This window comes from Clinocottus analis, unplaced genomic scaffold (genome assembly GCF_023055335.1).
Source record: "Clinocottus analis isolate CAN_PGR_092001 unplaced genomic scaffold, fCliAna1.0.p SCAF_116, whole genome shotgun sequence".
NCBI classification, from domain to species: Eukaryota; Metazoa; Chordata; class Actinopteri; order Perciformes; family Cottidae; genus Clinocottus; species Clinocottus analis.
Window position 1 is genome coordinate 1 of NW_027175839.1, and position 22,551 is coordinate 22,551.

Genomic DNA, 22,551 nt, shown 5'->3' on the forward strand with positions numbered 1-22,551 from the left:
AGAGAGAGAGACAGAGAGAGAGAGAGAGAGAGAGAGAGAGAGAGAGAGTACCTTTGATTGACACAAACAGGTTAATATTGAAAGTGTAGGCGTCAGGGTGCTGAAGGTAGGGGAGGGGCTCTGGGTCCTGGAGAGAGAAGAGAGACAACATGAACAGGACACACACACACACACACACACACACACACACACACACACACACAGGTGTGTCCTGCGCTCACCTGCACGGGGTTGGGCTCTGCAAAAGGTAACAGCGCCTCCATCGGGACGACCCAGGGCGAGATGGTCGTCCCGAAGTTCTTCCCCAGGAACGGACCGAGAGGAACGTACTCCCAGGCCTGGATGTCCCGCGCTGAGCCAGACACAACAGATTATATATATATACATACATATATATATATATATATATATATATATATATATATATATATATATATATATATATATATATATATATATATATATATGCTGTAAGGGATGTGTGAGTTCCTCAGGCTGCTGGAGGAGGAAGAGCGTCTCTTCTCCACAGATTTACTGCGTCATCCATAATACATAAACTCATGTTGTGATGAGGACTGACTCCAGCATTTAATCCCTGACGACATGTGTAGTGACATCATCATGTTTAATGCAGCTGCAGCCTGCTGATGACTGAACCGCCGTTATGATATAATAACAGCTGTTGGTTTGTCAGCCTCTTAGTTATAAACACATCAGAGTGATGATGATGATGATGATGGTGATGGTGCGTCACCACTCACCGCTCCAGTCGTTCATCAGCACCATGCCGAAGATGTGTTCATGGGCCTTCTCGATGGGGATGGGCTCGCCGAGCCGATTCCCTCCTCCAACGAAGAAGGCCTGAGAGGAGAGAGGAAGGATATTATTAATAACTACTAAATATGAGAGAACAGACTACTAAATATGAGAGAACAGACTACTAAATATGAGAGAACAGACTACTAAATATGAGAGAACAGACTACTAAATATGAGAGAACAGACTACTAAATATGAGAGAACAGACTACTAAATATGAGAGAACAGACTACTAAATATGAGAGAACAGACTACTAAATATGAGAGAACAGACTATTAAATATGAGAGAACAGACTACTAAATATGAGAGAACAGACTATTAAACATCAATAACAGACTATTAAACATCAATAACAGACTATTAAACATCAATAACAGATCTCCTCACATGATGCTGAGGATCAGATGAAGTAAAGACTTTCTCACCATCTCCAGCTCAATGTCCAACTGCTTAGACGCTCCGAACACGGGAGGTTTAGCTGGGAGGAAGGAAAGGAGAGCGTGGTTATTATACATATATATATATATATATATATATATATATATATATATATATATATATATATATATATATATATATATGTATTCCATGACTTTAAACCACATTTCAATGACCTTTCCAGGATTTCTCCAGGAATGTGCATGACTTTTCCATGACTTTCCATGACTTTTTTTTTAATGACTTTTGACCAAATTTCAATTACTTTAAACCACATGTCTATGACTTTAAACTATATTTCAATGACTTTTCCAGGATTCTCCAGGATATATAGTAACTTTTCCTTGGCTTTTAACTAACTTTCTATGGCTTTTCCAGGATTTCCCTGGGAATTTCCACGACTTTTCCATGACTTTTAACCAACTTTCCAGGACCTTTCAATGATTTTCCATGATTTCCAGGATCTTCTTTTTTACGACTTTAGACCACATTTCCATGACTTCAAGACACATTTTACACTTTGGGAACTTTTCCAGGCCTGGAAATAACCATTTTAAAACTCCATGACTGTTCCAGGTTCTCCATGACTGTTCCAGGTTCTCCATGACTGTTCCAGGTTCTCCATGACGGTGAGCACCCTGCACCATGAACACATGTGGTGGATGTCAGCGTCTTACTCTGGTCGGGCCTCATCTGGCCTGAGGGCCGGCGGATGGGCGTCCCAGAAACCACCACTGATGACGCTCTGCCGTGGTATCCCACCGGGAGCCTCAACCTGCACAACACAACGACCACACAACGTACACAGGTCTGCATTGTGTGTCTCCATTGTGTAATCTGATGCTACTTTCACACTGATTAGAGCAGAGCATGCACAATGAATGCTGGGTAAAACCATTCAGCTCAGTTACATACAAATATATACTACAGTACTGTACTGTACTGTACAGTATAGTACTGTACGGTGCATTACGGTACAGTACAATACAATACAGTACAGTGCAATACAGTACAGTACAATACAGTACAGTACAATACAGTACAATACAGTACAATACAGTGCAATACAGTACAGTACAATACAGTACAGTACAATACAGTACAGTGCAATACAGTACAGTACAATACAGTACAGTGCAATACAGTACAGTACAGTACAACACAGTACAGTACAATACAGTACAGTGCAATACAGCACAGTACAATACAGTACAGTACAGTACAATACAGTACAGTGCAATACAGTACAGTACAACACAGTACAGTACAATACAGTACAGTACAATACAGTACAATACAGTACAGTACAGTACAATACAGTACAGTGCAATACAGTACAGTACAACACAGTACAGTACAATACAGTACAGTACAATACAGTACAATACAGTACAGTACAGTACAATACAGTACAGTGCAATACAGTACAGTACAGTACAACACAGTACAGTACAATACAGTACAGTACAATACAGTACAGTACAGTACAATACAGTACAGTACAATACAGTACAATACAGTACAGTACAATACAGTACAGTACAATACAGTACAGTACAGTACAGTACAGTACCATACGGTGCATTACGGTACAGTATGGTACAGTACAGTACAATACAGTACGTTACAGTACATTACGTTATAGTACAGTACAGTACATTATAGTACAGTACAGTGCAATAGTTACAGTACAGTACAGTACAGTACCGTGCAGTAAGGTGCATTACAGTACAGTACAGTACCGTGCAGTAAGGTGCATTACAGTACAGTACAGTACCGTGCAGTAAGGTGCATTACAGTACAGTACAGTACCGTGCAGTAAGGTGCATTACAGTACAGTACAGTACCGTGCAGTAAGGTGCATTACAGTACAGTACAGTACCGTGCAGTAAGGTGCATTACAGTACAGTACAGTACCGTGCAGTAAGGTGCATTACAGTACAGTACCGTGCAGTAAGGTGCATTACAGTACAGTACAGTACCGTGCAGTAAGGTGCATTACAGTACAGTACAGTACCGTGCAGTAAGGTGCATTACAGTACAGTACCGTGCAGTAAGGTGCATTACAGTACAGTACAGTACCGTACTGGGTCTGCTGGTTAGATTGACAGCGTACCAGTTTGGCATCAGGGCGTTCTCCTTCCCCCTGAACATGGTGCCCACGTTGGCGGCGTGGTCTCTGGAGGAGTAGAAGTCGGTGTAATCGCCTGTGAAGAACAGGTGAGAGGAGAAGACACATGCAGCATGAAGCTGACTGGACGAGCTGCTGAACAGCGCCCCCTGGTGCTGATGTTCCTCAAGTCACGTTCACTCTGTGTAAGCTTATTGAATAGTTGAAGGATTGGTAACTTTGATGAAAATGACTTGTTGTCATATCTCAAAGTGTCCCTCCATCCTGAGAGCTCATGAGATGCTCAGTGAAGACGGCCTCCTCTCAGCTCCTCAGGGTGTTTGAACCACCGGCCTGAAGGTGAACCAATCACAGCCCAGGAGGCCAGAGAACCGTGAAACCTGCAGCGCTGATCCTAAATGAGTGGAGATGCTGAAACTGTACCGTTTATTCTGACCTCAAATGTTCTTAACATACTTTAGTGAACTACGAAAATGAGAAAACCAGCTCAAACAAAGACGTTACTCAGGATGCATGATGGGACATCAACAGATGGAAGTGAAGCTGATCTCTAAAGGCTCACCGATGTCTGCAGGAAGGTGCATGGTGGCTGCACTCTGATGGACGAAGGCTCTACAGACACAAAGACACAAAGACACAAAGACACAAAGACACACATCACTGCTGTCTCAAAGCAAAGGACCAACAATGTGAACGCGTGGAAACAGTTGAATGAACAGTCGGGTTTCCACTAAACACTAAATGTCTCACGCAGCCTCACCGGCTTCGCAGGCCGGCGTCGTCTCTCAGCGCGCTCTCATTGGCTGACAGCAGCCGCTGCACCGTCCTCCTGGCCTCCCTCCAGGCCTCGTACCCCAGAGCCATGAACGCATTCAGCGTGGACTGAAAGGAGGAGGAGGAGGAAGAGGAGGAGGAGGAGGAGGAGGAGGAGGAGGAGAAGAAGAAGAAGAAGAAGAAGAAGAAGAAGAAGAAGAAGAAGAAGAAGAAGAAGAAGAAGAAGAAGAAGAAGAAGAAGAAGAAGAAGAAGAAGAGTCAAAGCAACGAAGACTTCCTCATGCAGAACATCTGAAGCATGTCAGGATCTCCCTCTGGGTTTGATGCCTGAATCAAATCTACCTTCACATGACATCACACCTGCAGGTCAACAAGCATAACCTTGTCGCTTTGTGATGTGGCGCCCCCTTGTGTCCAGATGAAGGAACTGCATGTCCTCGTTCACCAGCGTTTCCCTCACACGTTAAACCTCCTTCTGCCTCCAACGGGCCGTCGCCTCTGACCATCAACTCACCTGCTCGAAGACGTCCTGGTGTCTGGACATCACAGGTCCCTGGAACAGAGACTTCACCACGCTGAGGACCAGGATCTGGTCCCCGATGGCGACTCCGATGCGACGCTTTGGCTGCGGAGACAAAACACAACGAGCTCCAGATCACAGCTCAGGTCCGTCACGAGGTCCTTCATGGAGGAGGTGAAATGATCCCCGCTGGTGTGAGGAGAGTTTACAATAACTCATACTCATCAATACAGAGCACTTTTACTTTGCAATTCTATTTTCCCTCTTCAATAGTTTTACTCTTGTTCTCACAACAACGTTTTACTTTTTTTTGCAAACCCAGTCAGAAATATCCAAAGTGCGCTCACGTGATCCGGAGTGGAGAATATTCCATAAGGAAGGTTGTGGATGGAGAAATCAGAGGAAGCGTCGACGTTGAGGAAGGACATGTTGTCTGTGGCAGCAGGTCAGCAGGGTGGTGTGTAGCAGATCCTCCCAGTGTGTAGCAGATCCTCTCAGTGTGTAGCAGATCCTCTCAGTGTGTAGGAGATCCTCTCAGTGTGTAGGAGATCCTCTCTGTGTGTAGGAGATCCTCTCTGTGTGTAGGAGATCCTCTCAGTGTGTAGGAGATCCTCTCAGTGTGTAGCAGATCCTCTGTGAGTTCCTCTGAACAGACTGATCCTGAGTGAATGAGCAGAGAGCACTTCCAGATGTTTGACTTCAGACGGCCCGCCTCTCTCTGCACAGCCAATCACACGCTGCCTGCAGGATCCACCCTCCTTTACAAGTTAATGCAAACCATCCTGCAGCCTGTTACAGGTTCATGAAACCGGCTCGTTAGATGACTCAGCAGAACCAGAGTCCAGGTCCTGATGACCTCTTGGAAACCTGAACGCTCTGATTCAAACATGCAAATTAACTTATGCTCATGTTGAGATGTTGAGCCTCCTGTTGATTCAACAACAGCGACAACAACATCCCTTTTGTTATTTAGTTGGTCACTGCACATACTTATATACACTATATACACACTCTACATACTTATATACACTTCATATACACTCTACATACTTATATACACTTCATATACACTGTACATACTTTGCATTCGTGTACTTTCTAACTTGCTTGCTACTGTGACAAACACATTTCCTCTTGGGGATCAATAAAGTATCTATTACTATTTTTGACAGTAAAATGTGGTTTCATTTGTACGTGTAGTTATTATTTGGACAGGTAGTTAATGTTCAACTTGAGTTTGTTTAGGCGAGGTTGTGTGTGTGTGTGTGTGTGTGTGTGTGTGTGTGTGTGTGTGTGTGTGTGTCATAAGAAGAGCTGCGGTCAAAAGTTGTGATATTAATCACTGTTCATGGACATTTGATTGTATCTTTCTACTCAGATTTCCATGTTGTCCAATAATAACTCCCAAACATCTGAAGGAACAATTTCCTGCAGGTTTAGTCCTCCAACACGGCGCTAAAGAGATATATTCACCTCAAGTTAGTTATAAAATAAGATAATCCTTTATTAGCACACAAGAGACACACAGTGAAAAATCATCAAGTAAAGTAAATACACAGTGATAAAAAAAACAGTACAGCGATATTAAATTAAATTATTGTTAAATTAATAGTCACGGTACGACGAGCTGATTATGATGATTTAGTTAAGAGAACTACAGATTGAGCCGTTGGCCTACATTCCCGACACTTCCTGTATGCAGCTGACGTCACAGACATGCGTCGTTGTGACACTGTGGCGTGAGTCTATTAACTGTAAACTTGTGATTTGAGTTCACAGTCCTCGCTGTGGCAGTAACGTTGTGTGTGTACTCACTGGTTAATGTGTAACTACTGGACACACACACACACACACACACACACACACACACACACACCGTGTGGAACACACAGCTCCTCACAGCAGCGACAGACGAAGCGAACACACAGTTCTACGTCTAACTAACTAACGTCCGTTACTCGTAACGTGGGCACAGTTGAAGTTGTCCGCAGAATGGCCGCCCTGCGCGCCGCGAAGCAAGCGCTGCGGAAAGAGATCAAGCGGAGGGTCGCGGCGCTGAGTGACGACGAGAAACACCGACAGTCTCACGAGCTCTCACGGAAGGTAAGAGCTAACAGACCGGGAAGGGACTGAACGCGATTTACAAGTAAGGGTCCCTGTGAGGGACAAGCCACTCCTTCTTTTGTCCATGTTCAGTAGTAAGGGTCCCTGTGAGGGACAAACCACTCCTTCTTTGGTCCATGCGAGTAGTAAGGGTCCCTGTGAGGGACAAACCACTCCTTCTTTGGTCCATGTTCAGTAGTAAGGGTCCCTGTGAGGGACAAACCACTCCTTCTTTGGTCCATGTTCAGTAGTAAGGGTCCCTGTGAGGGACAAACCACTCCTTCTTTGGTCCATGTTCAGTAGTAAGGGTCCCTGTGAGGGACAAACCACTCCTTCTTTGGTCCATGTTCAGTAGTAAGGGTCCCTGTGAGGGACAAACCACTCCTTCTTTGGTCCATGTTCTGTAGTAAGGGTCCCTGTGAGGGACAAACCACTCCTTCTTTGGTCCATGTTCAGTAGTAAGGGTCCCTGTGAGGGACAAACCACTCCTTCTTTGGTCCATGTTCAGTAGTAAGGGTCCCTGTGAGGGACAAACCACTCCTTTGGTCCATGTTCAGTAGTAAGGGTCCCTGTGAGGGACAAACCACTCCTTCTTTTGTCGTGTTCAGTCTGTTGCTTACCCTAAAGATGCAGTTGTTACTCAGTGAGAGAACTCCAGTCTGTGTTGGCTTGAAAAACAATTTGTTATTAAAAAATGTCCTTTTGGCAAAATTATTTTACTTATTTTTTTCAAGAGAAATGTAACTTTTTAAAAGTAACTCAATGTGTCCTAAAGTTAGAAATTGACTTTGCCAGTCAATGTTGTTGTTTTTTTGTTGCACGTTTTCGTCCGTCATAATCAAAATGTGTTTGGTTTCCTGTTTTGTTGTACGGTGCTTTTATTTTGAAGGCGAGAAATATGGTTAAACCGGAAGTCAGAGTGCGCCGTTTAACGGCTAAAATAAAGTTTTTAACGGTGAATTCTGAATGTGTAAAGACACGGTTCAGCACTCCCCTGAAGAGGAACAAGCTCTTACGTTGGTTTCTGTCTAGAAGTTAGATTTTGTGAAGAATGAAACATTTAAAAAGCGTTCTGTTGCTCTGATGACGTCACAGATGTGAACTCTCTCTCAGCTGCTCACACACCCCAGGTATCTGTCCTGTGAGCGCATCGCCGTGTTCCTCAGCATGGACGACGAGGTGCGCACAGAGGAAATCATCGAGGACGTGTTCAGAAGAGGGAAAAGCTGCTTCATCCCGCGGTACGAGCGCAACGGACACATGGACATGCTGCGCATGCGCAGTCTGCAGGACATGCGCGCGCTGCCGCGCACGGACTGGAGCATCCAACAGCCGGCAGAGGAGGACCAGAGCAGGGAGGAGGCGCTGGATGGAGGTACACGCACGCACACACACACACACACACACACACACACACACACACACACACACACACACACACACACACACACACACACACACACACAGAGCAGGGAGGAGGCACCATCAGAGATGCAGCAGCATCAGAGATGCGGCGGTCCTTCTTTAGCTCCTCCATCCCTGATGACTCGCCCTGCTCTCCTCCTCCAGGAGGCCTGGACCTCATCCTGATGCCCGGCCTGGGCTTCGACCGGCTGGGGAGGCGTCTGGGCCGAGGGAAGGGCTTCTACGACGGCTACCTGCAGCGCTGCAGCGCGCTGCCGGGAGCGAAGCCCTACACCATCGCCCTGGCCTTCAGCCAGCAGCTGTGTGCCGAGATCCCCGTCGACCACAACGACGTGCTCATCGACGAAGTCCTGTACGAGGGCGGCGAGGAGCTGCAGGCACCGTGACGTCAAACTGACTCTTTACACGTCAGAGTCAGCTAACACGGCCCGTCATGTGAACACGTTGCACCTCCCAGCGCCGTGTGTCATGTGACATCAGACATCAGCTGTGAGCCGCCTTGTTGCATTCAATCTGCGGTCTCATGAGCGTCTGTCACGGACATTTAATTTCCTTTACATTCTTCACAATAAAAGCTTGCTGTGTTGTAACTCAGAAGCTTTTATTTTGAAGGAGCGGCATCATGACAATCACCAGCTGCCTGACATGAACTACTGATTTACAATGAAATGAAATACAACAATAAATGTTTTGAATACATCTAATGTCTGATGGATAATATTGCTTATTGTATCTTTATGCACGATGCATTGCTAAATAATGTATACAAAGTACATATAAATATACTATAAACACAGGCGCTTTACGTTGGGAACAAAAGGCACAAAAACAGAAACAAACAAACATTTTTGGTAACAAGAAATCAAACTGGAGAAGCGGTGATACCGTGATGGTTTATTGAAACGTATCAGCGTGTTAGCTTGTTAGCTCGCAGCAGCGCTCTACCTCCGCTAGCAGCTTCAAGAGACAGGAGGGGTTGTAAGGGAAGAGCTTCTTGGCCTGCAGCCTCGTCACCACCGCTCTGAGCTCCGACATGCAGCGCAGCGCTCTGGCCGACACGTCACCGGGCTGCGCCGAGGCCGAGCACGCCGAGGCTGAGCACGCCGCAGGCTCGCTCTGCAGCGACGGTCCTTCCCGTCTTCTGTCCAGCGTGGACTCGTGTTCAGAGACCGGTGGCTCGGATTGTTGTTGCCCGACGGGCATGAGCGGCCCGCCGAGTCCACCGCTCTCACACGCAGACGCTCCCTCAGGAGAAACCTCCATGTCCTCTGCATCGGACGGGTCAGAGCTGTCGTACTCCACGAGGGGAAACCCCGCACGCACGCTTCCCACCGGGGACGCTGCAGTGGCGCAGACCGGGACTGCCGGCGGGTCTGCGGCACCTGAAGCATGGCCGTCCATCCGACCGACTCTCCCGCACGCCGCGGCGAAGCCCCGCCGGTCGGCCCGGAGGTACTTGAGGTACCGCACCAAGTACTCCAGGAAGCAGGTCTCAGAGGAGATGAGGAAGTCCAGGAGGATGCTGTGGTCGAAGGACACGCTCTGAAGCAGCAGCAGGAAGAGGCAGTGAGGGTTGCAGCCGGAGGCGCAGGCGGCTTCCAGCGCGGCGGCGTCCTCCAGGCCACAGCGCCGCCTGCAGGCAGACACAAGCGGGTCAGTCAGAGCTTCTGGGAACAGAACAGCTGGCTCTGCTGCACTGCTGCAGACGGAGGTTGCTGGCTGGTGTTTAAGGTTTAAAACTCCATGACTCTTCAGCCCCACCCTCCCCCACCCCATTCCTTTATTTGCCATGTCCTGTTGATGGACATGGCGTCCACCCTCGTCCCCGTCGTACCTGTGGTGGAGGAAGATGGAGAACAGGGCGCCGGCGGCCTGCAGCATGTCGTCGTCCTGGTCGGCCAGCAGCAGGCTGACCCAGCAGCAGCGGTGCGTGCGCTCCGTCAGCTGGACGCTGCAGCGCCGCAGGAAGCCCCACAGCCTCTGCAGGTACTCGAGGGCCTCCGTGGCTCCGCCCACTCCTGCTGGGACGGGACACAGTGAAAACCACTGGACGCGTGACGAGCTCCCCCTGCTGGGGAAACACTGCGATGCAGGGCGTCCTGCGTTCTCACCTGCCGCCCCGGCGCTCTGGACGTGAAGCTCCACGGACTTGAGGAGCAGCAGGCTGACGGCCCTCAGCACCACGCCGTCGGGCTTCTGGCCTCCGTCACCTCCGTCACGCCCGGTCCCCCCGAAGTAAGAGGCCGACTCCACCTGGACGCTCTGCAGCCAGTCGTCAGCCACCGCCGTCAACACGGCGCGGGCCAGCGCCTGCGTGTCGGCGTGGAGCAGCGAGCGGCTCCGCCCTCCTCCCAGAGCCCAGTCCTCTCCGGCCGTCTGCAGCACCGCTCTCTTCAGCAGCAGCAGCGCTCGCCTTTTCACGAAATAGCGCGGCGAGCGGCTGACGGCAGCGAGCAGCGGCGCAGCGCGGAGGTGCGTCGCTCTCTGGCTCTGCAGAAGGACGGCGTCGCCGCAGCAGGACAGGCCGGAGGCCGTCAGCACCTCCAGCAGCTCCAGCAGGAGGCAGCAGCTTGTTGCCCAGCGGCGGTCACTGAGGTCCAGATCCTCTGGTTCCTCTGGTCGCTCTGGTTCCTCTTCAGGGAGGAACCGTGAGCAGAGAGCGTTCAGGCTGAAGTCAAGAGCTGCCAGAAGTCTCATCAGGACGTCTGAAGGAGAGACCAGACACAGATTCATCTTCTCCAGGAAGACGTCAGTGACTCACGTCACCGGACAAAGAAAAGTCTTTTAACCTTTAACGACAGCGAAACTATACAAAAGCATCCCCTTACAAGCTCTAACTACTCGTGCTGTAAAGCAGAGTTCACACATCGTGACCAGAGGATTCCCAGGACTTTGTTTTAACCAAATTTTTGGGAATTATTTTTACCTGCATGAGCTCCTTTCAGAAGTTGTTTCAAGACTTCAGTCAGTGACCACAGAGAAGCGTCCAGGGCGGGGCCGGGGGCGGAGCTACAAAACACCTGCACACACTGCTGCTGCCAGACGGGACAGACGCCGTCCTGAGAGAGTGAAGCAGACACACACACACACACACACACACACACGTCATGTTGTCCTGAGGGAGTGAAGCAGACACACACACACACACACACACACACGTCATGTTGTCCTGAGGGAGTGAAGCAGACACACACACACACACACGTCATGTTGTCCTGAGAGTGTAAAGCAGACACACACACACGTCATGTTGTCCCGAGAGTGTAAAGCAGACACACACACGTCATGGTACAACATGTCAGGTACAGTATGAAGAGTATTGATCACACAACAGCTGCTAATAACTGCTGACCGGCTCTCTTCCAGAGGGTTGTGTTTGTGACACAAAGCACAGACACACACTGTGTTATAGTGGCCTCTTTACATTGTGTCTTTGTAGACGTTTGTGTGGTTGTTTAGCCCCTTCCCTTAGTTGTTGTGCGTCTCCTTGTGGCACTCACGCTCCATCAGGACCAAGAACATTTGTTTACATGACTGTTATCTGTCTGAGCTCTTTATTTCCTACTGAACATCTATTGCACTGTTGTTGTTGTTGTTGTTGTTGTTGTTGATCGTCTCTAAAGCTTTGCCACCATGTAAACAAACCAGGTGAATGAATGTTTCTCAGGACTCACAGGCTGCAGCAGCTGGTAGAACACACAGGCTGAAGCCGTCTTTGCAGCCAGATGGGAGACGATCAGGTCCTCAGTCTGGAACAGCTGAGTCTGTGGGGAAAGTCTGCTGTTAGTGTGTGTGTGTGTGTGTGTGTGTGTGTGTGTGTGTGTGTGCGCGTGCGCGCGTGTCCCAGGTGAGTCCAGAGGGGGAGGGGCTTACCACATGTGCCATGAGCTGCAGCTCTTGCAGCAACACCTCCAGGACCTCCGTGCAGTACACCGCGGCTGCAGGAGACAGGCTGCGTGACGTCACGCCCCACGTGATCCTGTCCACCAGCGTCAACGCCAGGCAGGTCGCGTCCACGCCGTCCTCGGAGGGAGAGCGGCGGCGGGCTTCTCGGTCCTCGCCGGGCGCGAGTCCCCGCACCCCGCGAGATATCAGGGAAGCCACGTCCGCGGCGCTGCGGCCGGGACTCGACCCCGTGACGAGGCACGTGAACGCGGCCGCGAGAGAGAGCGGCGGCTCGCTCGCGACGCGCGCCATGACGCCGCCGCTGCTGCTTCCGCGTGGGGACACGTGACACACGCGGAAGCAGCGCGGCAACAAATAACACCGAAGTCAAGTCACCCCGAGTTAACGGAACAAGACCCGGATGTGTGTCGCACGGGCCTTCAAAATAAAACAAATTCTACCTGTTAGTGAAGTACTTAGTGAAATCTGGAATGTTATCTAATAATTTGTAATAGTTTGTGTCACTCTCAATTCTAACTCATAACTTTGACTCAAGTTTTGTACTTAGAACACATTTCAGGCACATTTTCTTTTAGTCGTCTTTTCTTTCTATTTCTCCTCCACACTGTGGGAAAAAAATGTTCTTTTTGCTTCAGGTTAACTTGGGTTACTTTACAAATTAAGAGTTTATTTAAATGAAGTGTTCTTTTACAATAAAGTACCTAGCAGTTTCTACAAGTACAGATGAAACAAGTAGTCAATTGACTGAACATGTATCGTGAACTGTTTTAATATTTGAGCTCATGTTGTACTAAATACACACTTTAAACGTGTTCCTGTGGGCTCTGGGCTTTTGTGGAGCATTTCTCACTATTTTAACAGTTTTTACCAAAAAAATCAATTGATTTTTGGGAGAAAAAAGGAGCTTCACCTCAACAAGCTACAACACTAAATGATTCAATATCTAACATGTTTAAGTACTATTATGTATTTTAATTCTGTCTGTATATGTTATATTCTTACTGTTTTATTTTGTTTTATTACTGTTTTAATGTTTTTCTATATAACTTGATTTTTTAAAATATTTTATTTACTTGTGCGCAATGCTGTTGTTATCCTGTAATTTCCCCTCTGAGGTACTAATAAAGGATTATTTAATCTTATCTTATTGTTAGTTTTTATTCTCCAGTTTTTGTAAACTACGTTTTTCTCGTCAGTTCAGACGGGAGGAAGTTGTGCTTTTATTCTGAAGGGATGGAGACGCCGGAAGTAGTATGTTGTTGCTGCTGCTGCTGCTGGCGGAAAGCTGATGTGTTCACAGACACACTTTGTTGTTAAAGCGGATTGTTCAACAGCGAGGTGATGAGCAGCGATGTCCCGGCGGACGCGTAGAGAAGCCCCGCGAGCCGCCGCCCGGTGATGGAGCTCAGCGACGGGGATGCGCCGCTCTGACCGCTCGGTTCCTCCTGCCTGCAAGCTGATTGGCTCGGTTAACCGTCGGCTCAGCGTCTGTCAAGTATGTTAAAGTCTTTTGTTTTATAGACGCCGAGCTGTCGTGTTCCTCTCGGTACACACGTGGAGTCAACTTTAACGTCGATGCGTCGCGCTTTTCCCCGGAGTTGCGCCGCTGCCGCGAGCAACGTCACACTAAAGTCAACACAAGCTAGCAGGCTAGCGTCGGTGAGTTAGTTAGCTTGCTGGCTAGCCAGCGTTAGCTAACAGTTGCCACACACGGGCTTAAAGCGCAGGGTTTGTGTCACACAGTCCCTCCTTCATGACGTGTTGTTTGAATGGCTGTGTGAGGTGAAGTGTCTCCCTCTGCCCGCTGCGCTGCGTCCGCTGCTGAGAGTTGTCGAGCTGTTTGTGTTGTTGCTTGTTAGCATGTAAAGTCTATTGTCCATTGTTTTGCTTCATCAAGCTAAGAGGTGACGTTGCTGTGAGAGGAAGAGGGATGCGATCCAGAAGAAAGCTCGTTTAAACCTGAGCTCCTTGTTGATGAGCGAGTTGAGACAACGTCCCTGTCACGTATCGGTGGTGTTGTTGTTGTGGTACTTTGTAGTATTGTGTGCATAGCGCATCCACAACAGTGTGTGACGTTACGAGTTCATCTGTGAGGCTTCACTTAAAACATTAACACCACGCAGAAGAACACTGGATGCAAAACAACTAAAAACATCCATTTTAAAACGTTAATGAAACAGGCAAGAAGCAGGAAAATATCACCAAAGTTGTAGAAAAAGTAATCAAATGCAGCAGTGAGATGCTGACGTGTATATACCATTAAATCAATTCAATTCAATAAAAGCAGCAAACAAAAAGTCTTCAATACATCAACAATACATCAAATAAACATGATTATGTTTTTATAACTGTGTGTGTGTGTGTGTGTGTGTGTGTGTGTGTGTGTGTTGCAGCAGAGGTCCTGCTGGTCCTCTCCATCCTCACAGTGCGGCTGTGTCTCTGCAGGTGCAGCTCCGATATGACTAAGAGAAGCCCGTCTCTCCAGCTTGTCAAAAGGTAAATCATTTCTTTTTACTTTGAGTGTGGAAGACAACAAGTTGAGTCATTTCTCTGAAGGACAGAAACCACGTGAGATAAACCACCTCTGACCCTCCATGTGCTCAGAACCTGCACACACCCCCTAAAGTACCTGGACAACACAGTACAACTCTTGCACAGGTGTTGAACTGACGTCTGATTACATTTAGAAGGTGTCACGTCGGCTTCATCTAACTAATCTAATCTATCTGACTACTAGGAAGAGCTCTGCAGATGTTCTATGATATGATTGTGTACCAGCTCCTTTTGCAAGGCGCTTTATAAAATGTTCAGTTTGGTTTAAATAGCACATATATGTGAAGTATGCATATTATTTTGGATGGGAGGAAATGTTGATAGTCAGGGTTCTTACGGTCATGGAAAAGCTGGAAAGTCGTTGACTTTAAATGGTACAGGAGTGAGTGTAAAAGTCCTTGAAAAACTGTCCTCGTTAGTTTAAAGATTACATTTTTATCACTTTTTACTGTTTACACACACATTTCACACAATGTTTACTCATGAATATTTGTTTTAAAGTCATGGAAATGTGCTTTAAAGTCCTAGAAATGTGCTTTAAATTCCTGGAAATGTGGCTAAAAGTCCTGTAAACCCAGCGGCCAGAGTGTGCGTGAACGCTGCTAACATGCTAGCTCCAGATGAACATCCCCGTCGTGTTGCAGGATGCTGAACCACCACTGCAGAAGGAACCCGGAGCTCCAGGAGGAGCTGCAGATCCAGGCCGCGGTGGCGGCGGGCGACGTCTGCACGGTCCGCAGGATGCTGGAACACGGGTACTCGCCCAAGATCCGCGACGCCAACGGCTGGACGCTGCTGCACTTCTCTGCCGCCAAAGGAAAGGAGCGATGTGTCCGAGTCTTCCTGGAGCACGGAGGTCAGAGGCTTTGTCTTCTCTATTGTTCACGGCTGGCTTGTTGAGGTTTGGCTTCACTGTTGCTGAGCACGATGTCATGACGAGTCTGAACACTAGAGGTCAGCGTTCCACTGGAGGAGACGCTTCATTCAGCTCGTGTTGGTCGAACAATAACGTGACGTCACAGGCTCTTCACACGGCAGGCCAATATGAATCTATATCAGGATGTATAGTTTGAACACCTTAAAATACAACATTCTTACTTTTAGGTTGTAGTTTCTATAACTTGAGACGGTACAGGATACGTATGCAGCACAAGAAGTTTAATGATGAACCAACACGACCAGCTGGTGGCGCTAGAGGGGAACTTTTCCCTTTTACACTCAACCAGCTGCATTTTAGTTAAAAACCACAAAGTATGTCTTCAGGACACGAGATATTAAAACATAACAAATCAGAATCTTCAGCCATTTTTAAACAAACTTAACAGTTTTCATCACAAACTAAACAAAACAACAAAGAAGAAGTTTCAAAAAGACTGAAATGAACCAACTTTACCTGATAAAACTCTCTGAATCTCTGACTTTACTGAAGTCTGTCTGGAGCAGCAGCTTCTCCACAGATTCTAAATACATTCAACAAAAAGTGCAACTCAAGAGGATTAATATCAGGATGTTTGATCACCTGATCACGCAGGCGTGAAGCCACCTCTAGGGGGCGTGATGCCACCTCTAGGAGGCGTGAAGCCACCTCTAGGGGGCGTGATGCCACCTCTAGGGGGCGTGATGCCACCTCTAGGGGGCGTGATGCCACCTCTAGGGGGCGTGATGCCACCTCTGAGAGGCGTGAAGCCACCTCTAGGGGGCGTGATGCCACCTCTAGGGGGCGTGATGCCACCTCTAAGAGGCGTGACGCCACCTCTAGGGGGCGTGATGCCACCTCTAGGGGGCGTGATGCCACCTCTGGGAGGCGTGATGCCACCTCTGGGAGGCGTGATGCCACCTCTGGGAGGCGTGATGCCACCTCTAGGGGGCGTGATGCCACCTCTAAGAGGCGTGACGCCACCTCTAAGAGGCGTGAAGCCACCTCTAGGGGGCGTGATGCCACCTCTGAGAGGCGTGATGCCACCTCTAGGGGGCGTGATGCCACCTCTAGGGGGCGTGATGCCACCTCTAAGAGGCGTGACGCCACCTCTAAGAGGCGCGAAGCCACCTCTAGGGGGCGTGATGCCACCTCTAGGGGGCGTGATGCCACCTCTAGGGGGCGTGATGCCACCTCTAGGGGGCGTGATGCCACCTCTAGGGGGCGTGATGCCACCTCTAAGAGGCGTGACGCCACCTCTAAGAGGCGTGACGCCACCTCTAGGGGGCGTGATGCCACCTCTAGGGGGCGTGATGCCACCTCTAAGAGGCGTGACGCCACCTCTAGGGGGCGTGATGCCACCTCTAGGGGGCGTGATGCCACCTCTGGGAGGCGTGATGCCACCTCTGGGAGGCGTGATGCCACCTCTGGGAGGCGTGATGCCACCTCTAGGGGGCGTGATGCCACCTCTAAGAGGCGTGACGCCACCTCTAAGAGGCGTGAAGCCACCTCTAGGGGGCGTGATGCCACCTCTGAGAGGCGTGATGCCACCTCTAGGGGGCGTGATGCCACCTCTAGGGGGCGTGATGCCACCTCTAAGAGGCGTGACGCCACCTCTAAGAGGCGTGAAGCCACCTCTAGGGGGCGTGAAGCCACCTCTAGGGGGCGTGATGCCACCTCTGAGAGGCGTGAAGCCACCTCTAGGGGGCGTGATGCCACCTCTGAGAGGCGCGATGCCACCTCTAAGAGGCGCGAAGCCACCTCTAGGGGGCGCGAAGCCACCTCTAGGGGGCGTGATGCCACCTCTAGGGGGCGTGATGCCACCTCTAGGGGGCGTGATGCCACCTCTAGGGGGCGTGATGCCACCTCTAAGAGGCGTGACGCCACCTCTAAGAGGCGTGAAGCCACCTCTAGGGGGCGTGATGCCACCTCTAGGGGGTAAAGACCCACTGAAATCGGGTCCACCAGTTGAGACTCACGGCTCTAGAGGTCAGGTAGTGTTGACTGTGGTATTGATTGACCCTCCCTCTCCCTCCCCCTCCCTCTCCCTCCCCCTCCTTCTTCCCCCCCCCCTCCCCTCCTCCAGCTGACCCCACAGTGAAGGACTTCATCGGCGGCTTCACCGCCCTCCACTACGCCGCCATGCACGGCCGAGCGCGCATCGCGCGGCTGATGCTGGAGTCCGAGTTCCGCGGCGACATCATCAACGCGAAGAGCAACGACGGCTGGACGCCGCTGCACGTGGCCGCCCACTACGGCCGGGACTCGTTCGTGCGCCTCCTCCTCGAGTTCAGGGCCGAGGTGGATCCCCTGAGCGACAAGGGCACCACGCCGCTGCAGCTGGCCATCATCCGCGAGCGCTCCAGCTGCGTGCGCATCCTGCTGGACCACGGCGCCAACATCGACATCCAGAACGGCTTCTTGCTGCGCTACGCCGTCATCAAGGGCAACCACTCGTACTGCCGCATGTTCCTGCAGCGCGGCGCCGACACCAACCTGGGCCGGCTGGAGGACGGCCAGACGCCGCTGCACCTGTCGGCCCTCAGGGACGACGTGCTCTGCGCCCAGATGCTGCACGCCTACGGCGCCGACGCCAACACGCGCAACTACGAGGGCCAGACGCCCGTCGCCGTGTCCGTCAGCATGTCCGGCATCGGACGGCCGTGTCTGGACTTCCTGCACGAAGCCACCAGTGAGACACACACACACACACACACACACACACACACACACACACACACACACACTCCAAAATATTATCAACAACACAAATCATACAACCTTTTATCTCCAACATATAAAACCTCAGAAGTTTTAAATAAACTTTATAAAAGAAATGTAAAGCATTCAGAAAGTTTAGTGTCACACATACTAAATAACTTAAACCATTACTTAACTTTAAAAAGTTATTTCAACCTTTTTAAAGTAACTTTAAAAAAAACTTGTTAAAGTAACTTTAAGTAACTTTTTAAGTAAGTAACTTTAAGTATGAAGTTACTTTTCAAGGTAACTTCATAAAGTAACTTAAACCTTCAACTTTTTAACTTAAACCTTTTACTATAAATCCTTCACGGTGAGTCATAAAGTAATTTTCTGTAATCAATAATTTAATGAAATATTTTTGGGGATGAATAAATAAATCGTCTGCAGATATTAAATAAATTATTCATACAGAATCTGGGTTTTTATAAACTTACTGTTACCTAAGATTACCTCAAGGACCTTTCATTCTGTGTGGAGTTTTATGGTGTGTATATATAACATAACATAATATAACATAACATAATATAACATAACATAATATAATATAACACATAACTGGGGTGGAGCCTGTGCTCCTCGGCCCTCGTATGGACACTTTAAGACTATCAGGACATCTGAGCTCTCGACCCTTAAAGGAAATCTGTGAAAGTAAAACAGGATCACAAGTTCAGCACCAACAAGTGTCCCAGCGTGTGAGCAGGAAGTAGAACATGTGGAGGTGGCTTCCTGCCAGCAGGCGGGCATAATGAGTGGTGCTCAGCCTCAGAACAATCCCAGGCTGGGGAACAGGAGAGCACAGTACCTGCAGCTTTATGATGGAGGGAACAATGGCTGCATTCCTCCGCTGCCCCCTGCTCTTTGATATCTTTGATATCAAAGAGCTGTGCAGGGATTCAGACAAGTCCTTTCAGAGACTCGATCCCTGGGCCAGATCGCATGTCTGTGGGTTATTGATTACAGCTCTGCCTCCTGGATTAACTGGTATGCATGAAAGGCTCGTCCCACCCTGTGACAGGCAGCCGGCCCTTTCAACTGCTGCTCGCGTCAGCGCTGCTCCCCCTCTGGGTTCTCCTGTCCAACACTGCAGCGTGTAGAGCGTCCTGATCCAACGCCTCCAACGCCAAGAAAACACATCAAACAAACCCTACGCTCTTTGTGACATACGAGGCTCCATGTTTCATCTTTAAAACCATTACAAAAGGCAGAATGCTACCTCCTGCATAATGCTACCTCCTGCATAATGCTACCTCCTGCATAATGCTACCTCCTGTAGATGCTACCTCCTGCATAATGCTACCTCCTGTAGATGCTACCTCCTGCATAATGCTACCTCCTGCATAATGCTACCTCCTGCATAATGCTACCTCCTGCATAATGCTACCTCCTGCATGATGCTACCTCCTGTAGGATGCTACCTCCTGTATAATGCTACCTCCTGTATAATGCTACCTCCTGCATAATGCTACCTCCTGCATAATGCTACCTCCTGCATAATGCTACCTCCTGTAGATGCTACCTCCTGCATAATGCTACCTCCTGCATAATGCTACCTCCTGCATAATGCTACCTCCTGCATAATGCTACCTCCTGCATAATGCTACCTCCTGTAGGATGCTACCTCCTGCATAATGCTACCTCCTGTAGGATGCTACCTCCTGTAGAATGCTACCTCCTGTAGAATGCTACCTCGTGCAGGATGCTACCTCGTGCAGGATGCTACTTCCTGCGTGCTACCTCCAGGAGGCATAATGCTACCCAATAACGACGTATCTGCAATAAGCCAAAAACCCATTGCACCAATGACTGGGTGAGGCCTGAGCCTCTTGAAGTCTTGAAGTGCCACTCGGGCGTTGATCTTTGTGTGATCTTTGTGTGATCTTTGTGTGATCTTTGTGTGATCTTTGTGTGATCTTGGTGTGATCTTTGTGTGATCTTTGTGTGATGACCGTTTCCGTTGCTCTTTCAGGACAACCTCGGACTCTGCAGGACTTGTGCCGCATAAAGATCCGTCACTGCATCGGCCTCCAGAGCTTGAAGCTGTTGGAGGATCTACCGATTGCGAAGGTTATGAAAGACTATTTAAAACACAAGTTTGACAACGTGTGAAGAGCCGACAGCGACAGAAGACTTAACGACTCTCCGCCGTCGCTCATGGAGACTATGCAATCACTGTCCTCGTCTGCAAGAGACGTCCACGGGTCCGTCGAGCTCGGGTCAAGAGTCTCTGACGCCTCCTGGCTGGAGGGAGGGAACGGACCCGCCTGGTTGAGCAATGTTCTGGTCTTTTGGGGTAAAAAAGAAGCTAGCAGCTAGCATTTCCATTCATGTTGTCACTGTACACATGTGCATGGCGTCATCCTCGTCATCAAGTGCATACCTGCCAAGTCTTTTTACTTTTTACTGAGCTAAAGGAAGCTAAACTCCAATTTTCTTTCTGACTAAAATCAGCAAAGTGTTAAACTACTTGGATAACAATAGCTTTAAAAGAAGAACAAAACACTCCCTGAGTTTGTTTCCTCACACAACAGTGAGATCACTTTAGGTTGTGTTGTTTGTGTTTCCATTTAATTTAATGCTTTATTCCTTTTGTTATTTATTCTTTATGTGCATTCCTTTTTGAAAAATTGTTAAGAAGAGCAGAAATAAATTACTTACTGAAATTCCCCCAAATAGCCTCGTCCCAAACCTCTGACTCACCGCCGCATCTCCAGCGTGTTGAAGTTATTAAACATGCTGGTGCTGTTGCAACAGCTGGCTAATCAGAGCTAAGCTAGCTAGCTAGTTGTCTCTTTGACAGTCGTTTACAACAGCTGATCGGACTTATTACACTACAACTTCCTGTCAAACCTTTTGATTCATGGTTTGCTGTTAGCTTTCAACGATAAGTTCAACAAATGTGTTTTTTTAAAGATGACCTACTCTATCTTCAATCTGCTTCTGCCACATCTTAAATTCTCCATTTTTAAAGTGACATGAGATGAAAAAGAGCAACATCGACGTGTCGTACCAGCAACGTGAGCTCACTGCCAGATTATTGGAACTTGTTTATGACCTCAGCGTTGAGGTTTGGGACTCGTTTGTGTGCTGCAACAAAGTCAGAGAGTGTTTCAGTCCACACTAACGCACAGGGTTAGAGTCACTCACACATCCCTCCAGTGTTGCCCCCATGTGGGAGAACAACTCGCACAGGTGCATTTGTATTTTATAATATCGAGCGAGCAGGTAACGCCGGTGAAACGGTTTTGTAGTTGAAGTTTGACGCGGTGAAGCCGCCTCCTGACGCTCGAGTCTCCACTGTGACAGAACTCTGTTCTGGAAGAACCTCTTTTACTCTGGAACGCTGTTCATGGAACCACGGACCATCAGGAACGGTTTTGGATAAAAACACTGACACGACCGCCACCAGATGTAAATATACGACATGTACAACAGATATTTTTGTAGAATTTATTTAAGCGACGATCTCTGGTATTCTTAATGTATTTAAAGTTTTTGGAAAGTATTGTGATCTGTTTGGTGTGACAAAAGTATTTTTAATTTGGTGTGTGTGTGTGTGTGTGTGTGTGTGTGTGTGTGTGTTCAAGGAGTCTGTTGTATGAGAACCATTTGGAATCAACATTAGAGCTTCATGGCGGACATGTTGGGTGCTTTCTTAAAATTCATCATCTCTTGCAGGTTAACTCTGTTGTGGAGATTATACTGTGAATTTTTTCATTTTGACAAAATAAAATATAGGATTTGGGATTTGAACGCTCCTCATGCCACAGGAGAAAAGTTTTTCTGTCTCTGCATGTTTTTAGGCCCCGTGGTGACGTTGTGTAAAACATTGTGTTCACATTGTGTTCACAAATCCACTCTAACGACGCATCAACGTGTCGGTTCCACATTTTGGATCGAGACACAGAGTGCAGACCTGTATGAGGTCAGATCAGTTTCAACAATGACAAATGCATCCAGAACAATACACAAATATATTGGATTTACAAATGCACACAGACAGACTCACAAATACATTCCAGTGATTTATATCAATGTAAAAACATCACAAATATATTTCTACTTGTTGTGCATTTGCCATTGTTGACACTGATCTGGCTCCGTAGCCTGGAGCTCTGCAGGAGAACTGAGATGAACACTTCAACATTTAATGAAACATTTGATGAACAGCCAGTGTGTCGTTTAGACAACAACCACACACACAC

At 48.3% G+C, this 22,551-nt stretch overlaps 4 protein-coding genes across 8 annotated transcripts; 2 read left to right on the forward strand and 2 right to left on the reverse strand.

The window, feature by feature from the left end:
- Window positions 1-12: 12 nt before the first annotated feature.
- Window positions 13-6,533, reverse strand: fah (fumarylacetoacetate hydrolase (fumarylacetoacetase); the record flags this gene model as incomplete). Its single annotated transcript, XM_068571733.1, has 11 exons — window positions 6,499-6,533; window positions 5,031-5,343; window positions 4,678-4,788; window positions 4,150-4,271; window positions 3,952-4,001; window positions 3,375-3,465; window positions 1,936-2,033; window positions 1,246-1,298; window positions 762-861; window positions 222-352; window positions 13-127 (listed from the first exon to the last, which is right to left on the reverse strand). Coding segments are annotated over exons 2-11 (952 nt in total), but the record flags the coding sequence as incomplete, so codon positions are not given.
- Window positions 6,534-6,551: 18 nt separating this feature from the next.
- Window positions 6,552-8,885, forward strand: mthfs (5,10-methenyltetrahydrofolate synthetase (5-formyltetrahydrofolate cyclo-ligase)). The gene is made up of 3 exons (XM_068571734.1): window positions 6,552-6,786; window positions 7,900-8,161; window positions 8,356-8,885. Exons 1-3 carry the CDS (start codon window positions 6,676-6,678, stop codon window positions 8,595-8,597), a joined length of 615 nt encoding a protein of 204 aa, XP_068427835.1. The 5' UTR covers window positions 6,552-6,675; the 3' UTR covers window positions 8,598-8,885.
- A 152-nt stretch (window positions 8,886-9,037) lies between these two features.
- lins1 (lines homolog 1) lies at window positions 9,038-12,408 on the reverse strand. The gene is made up of 6 exons (XM_068571736.1): window positions 12,085-12,408; window positions 11,886-11,975; window positions 11,138-11,270; window positions 10,323-10,916; window positions 10,046-10,229; window positions 9,038-9,844 (listed from the first exon to the last, which is right to left on the reverse strand). The coding sequence occupies exons 1-6, from the start codon at window positions 12,406-12,408 to the stop codon at window positions 9,127-9,129; spliced, it is 2,043 nt and encodes a 680-aa protein (XP_068427837.1). The 3' UTR covers window positions 9,038-9,126.
- Window positions 12,409-13,374: 966 nt separating this feature from the next.
- Window positions 13,375-22,099, forward strand: asb7 (ankyrin repeat and SOCS box containing 7). 5 transcript variants are annotated; one of them, XM_068571741.1, is made up of 5 exons: window positions 13,375-13,776; window positions 14,563-14,613; window positions 15,315-15,526; window positions 17,673-18,278; window positions 20,316-22,099. In XM_068571741.1, the coding sequence occupies exons 2-5, from the start codon at window positions 14,576-14,578 to the stop codon at window positions 20,453-20,455; spliced, it is 996 nt and encodes a 331-aa protein (XP_068427842.1). In that variant the 5' UTR covers window positions 13,375-13,776; window positions 14,563-14,575; the 3' UTR covers window positions 20,456-22,099. The 5 variants fall into 5 exon arrangements, with proteins under 5 accessions (XP_068427842.1, XP_068427840.1, XP_068427839.1 ...); XM_068571739.1 differs by having other exon boundaries at window positions 13,375-13,612; window positions 14,511-14,613; XM_068571738.1 differs by having other exon boundaries at window positions 13,375-13,612; window positions 14,514-14,613.
- The last annotated feature ends 452 nt before the right edge of the window (window positions 22,100-22,551 follow it).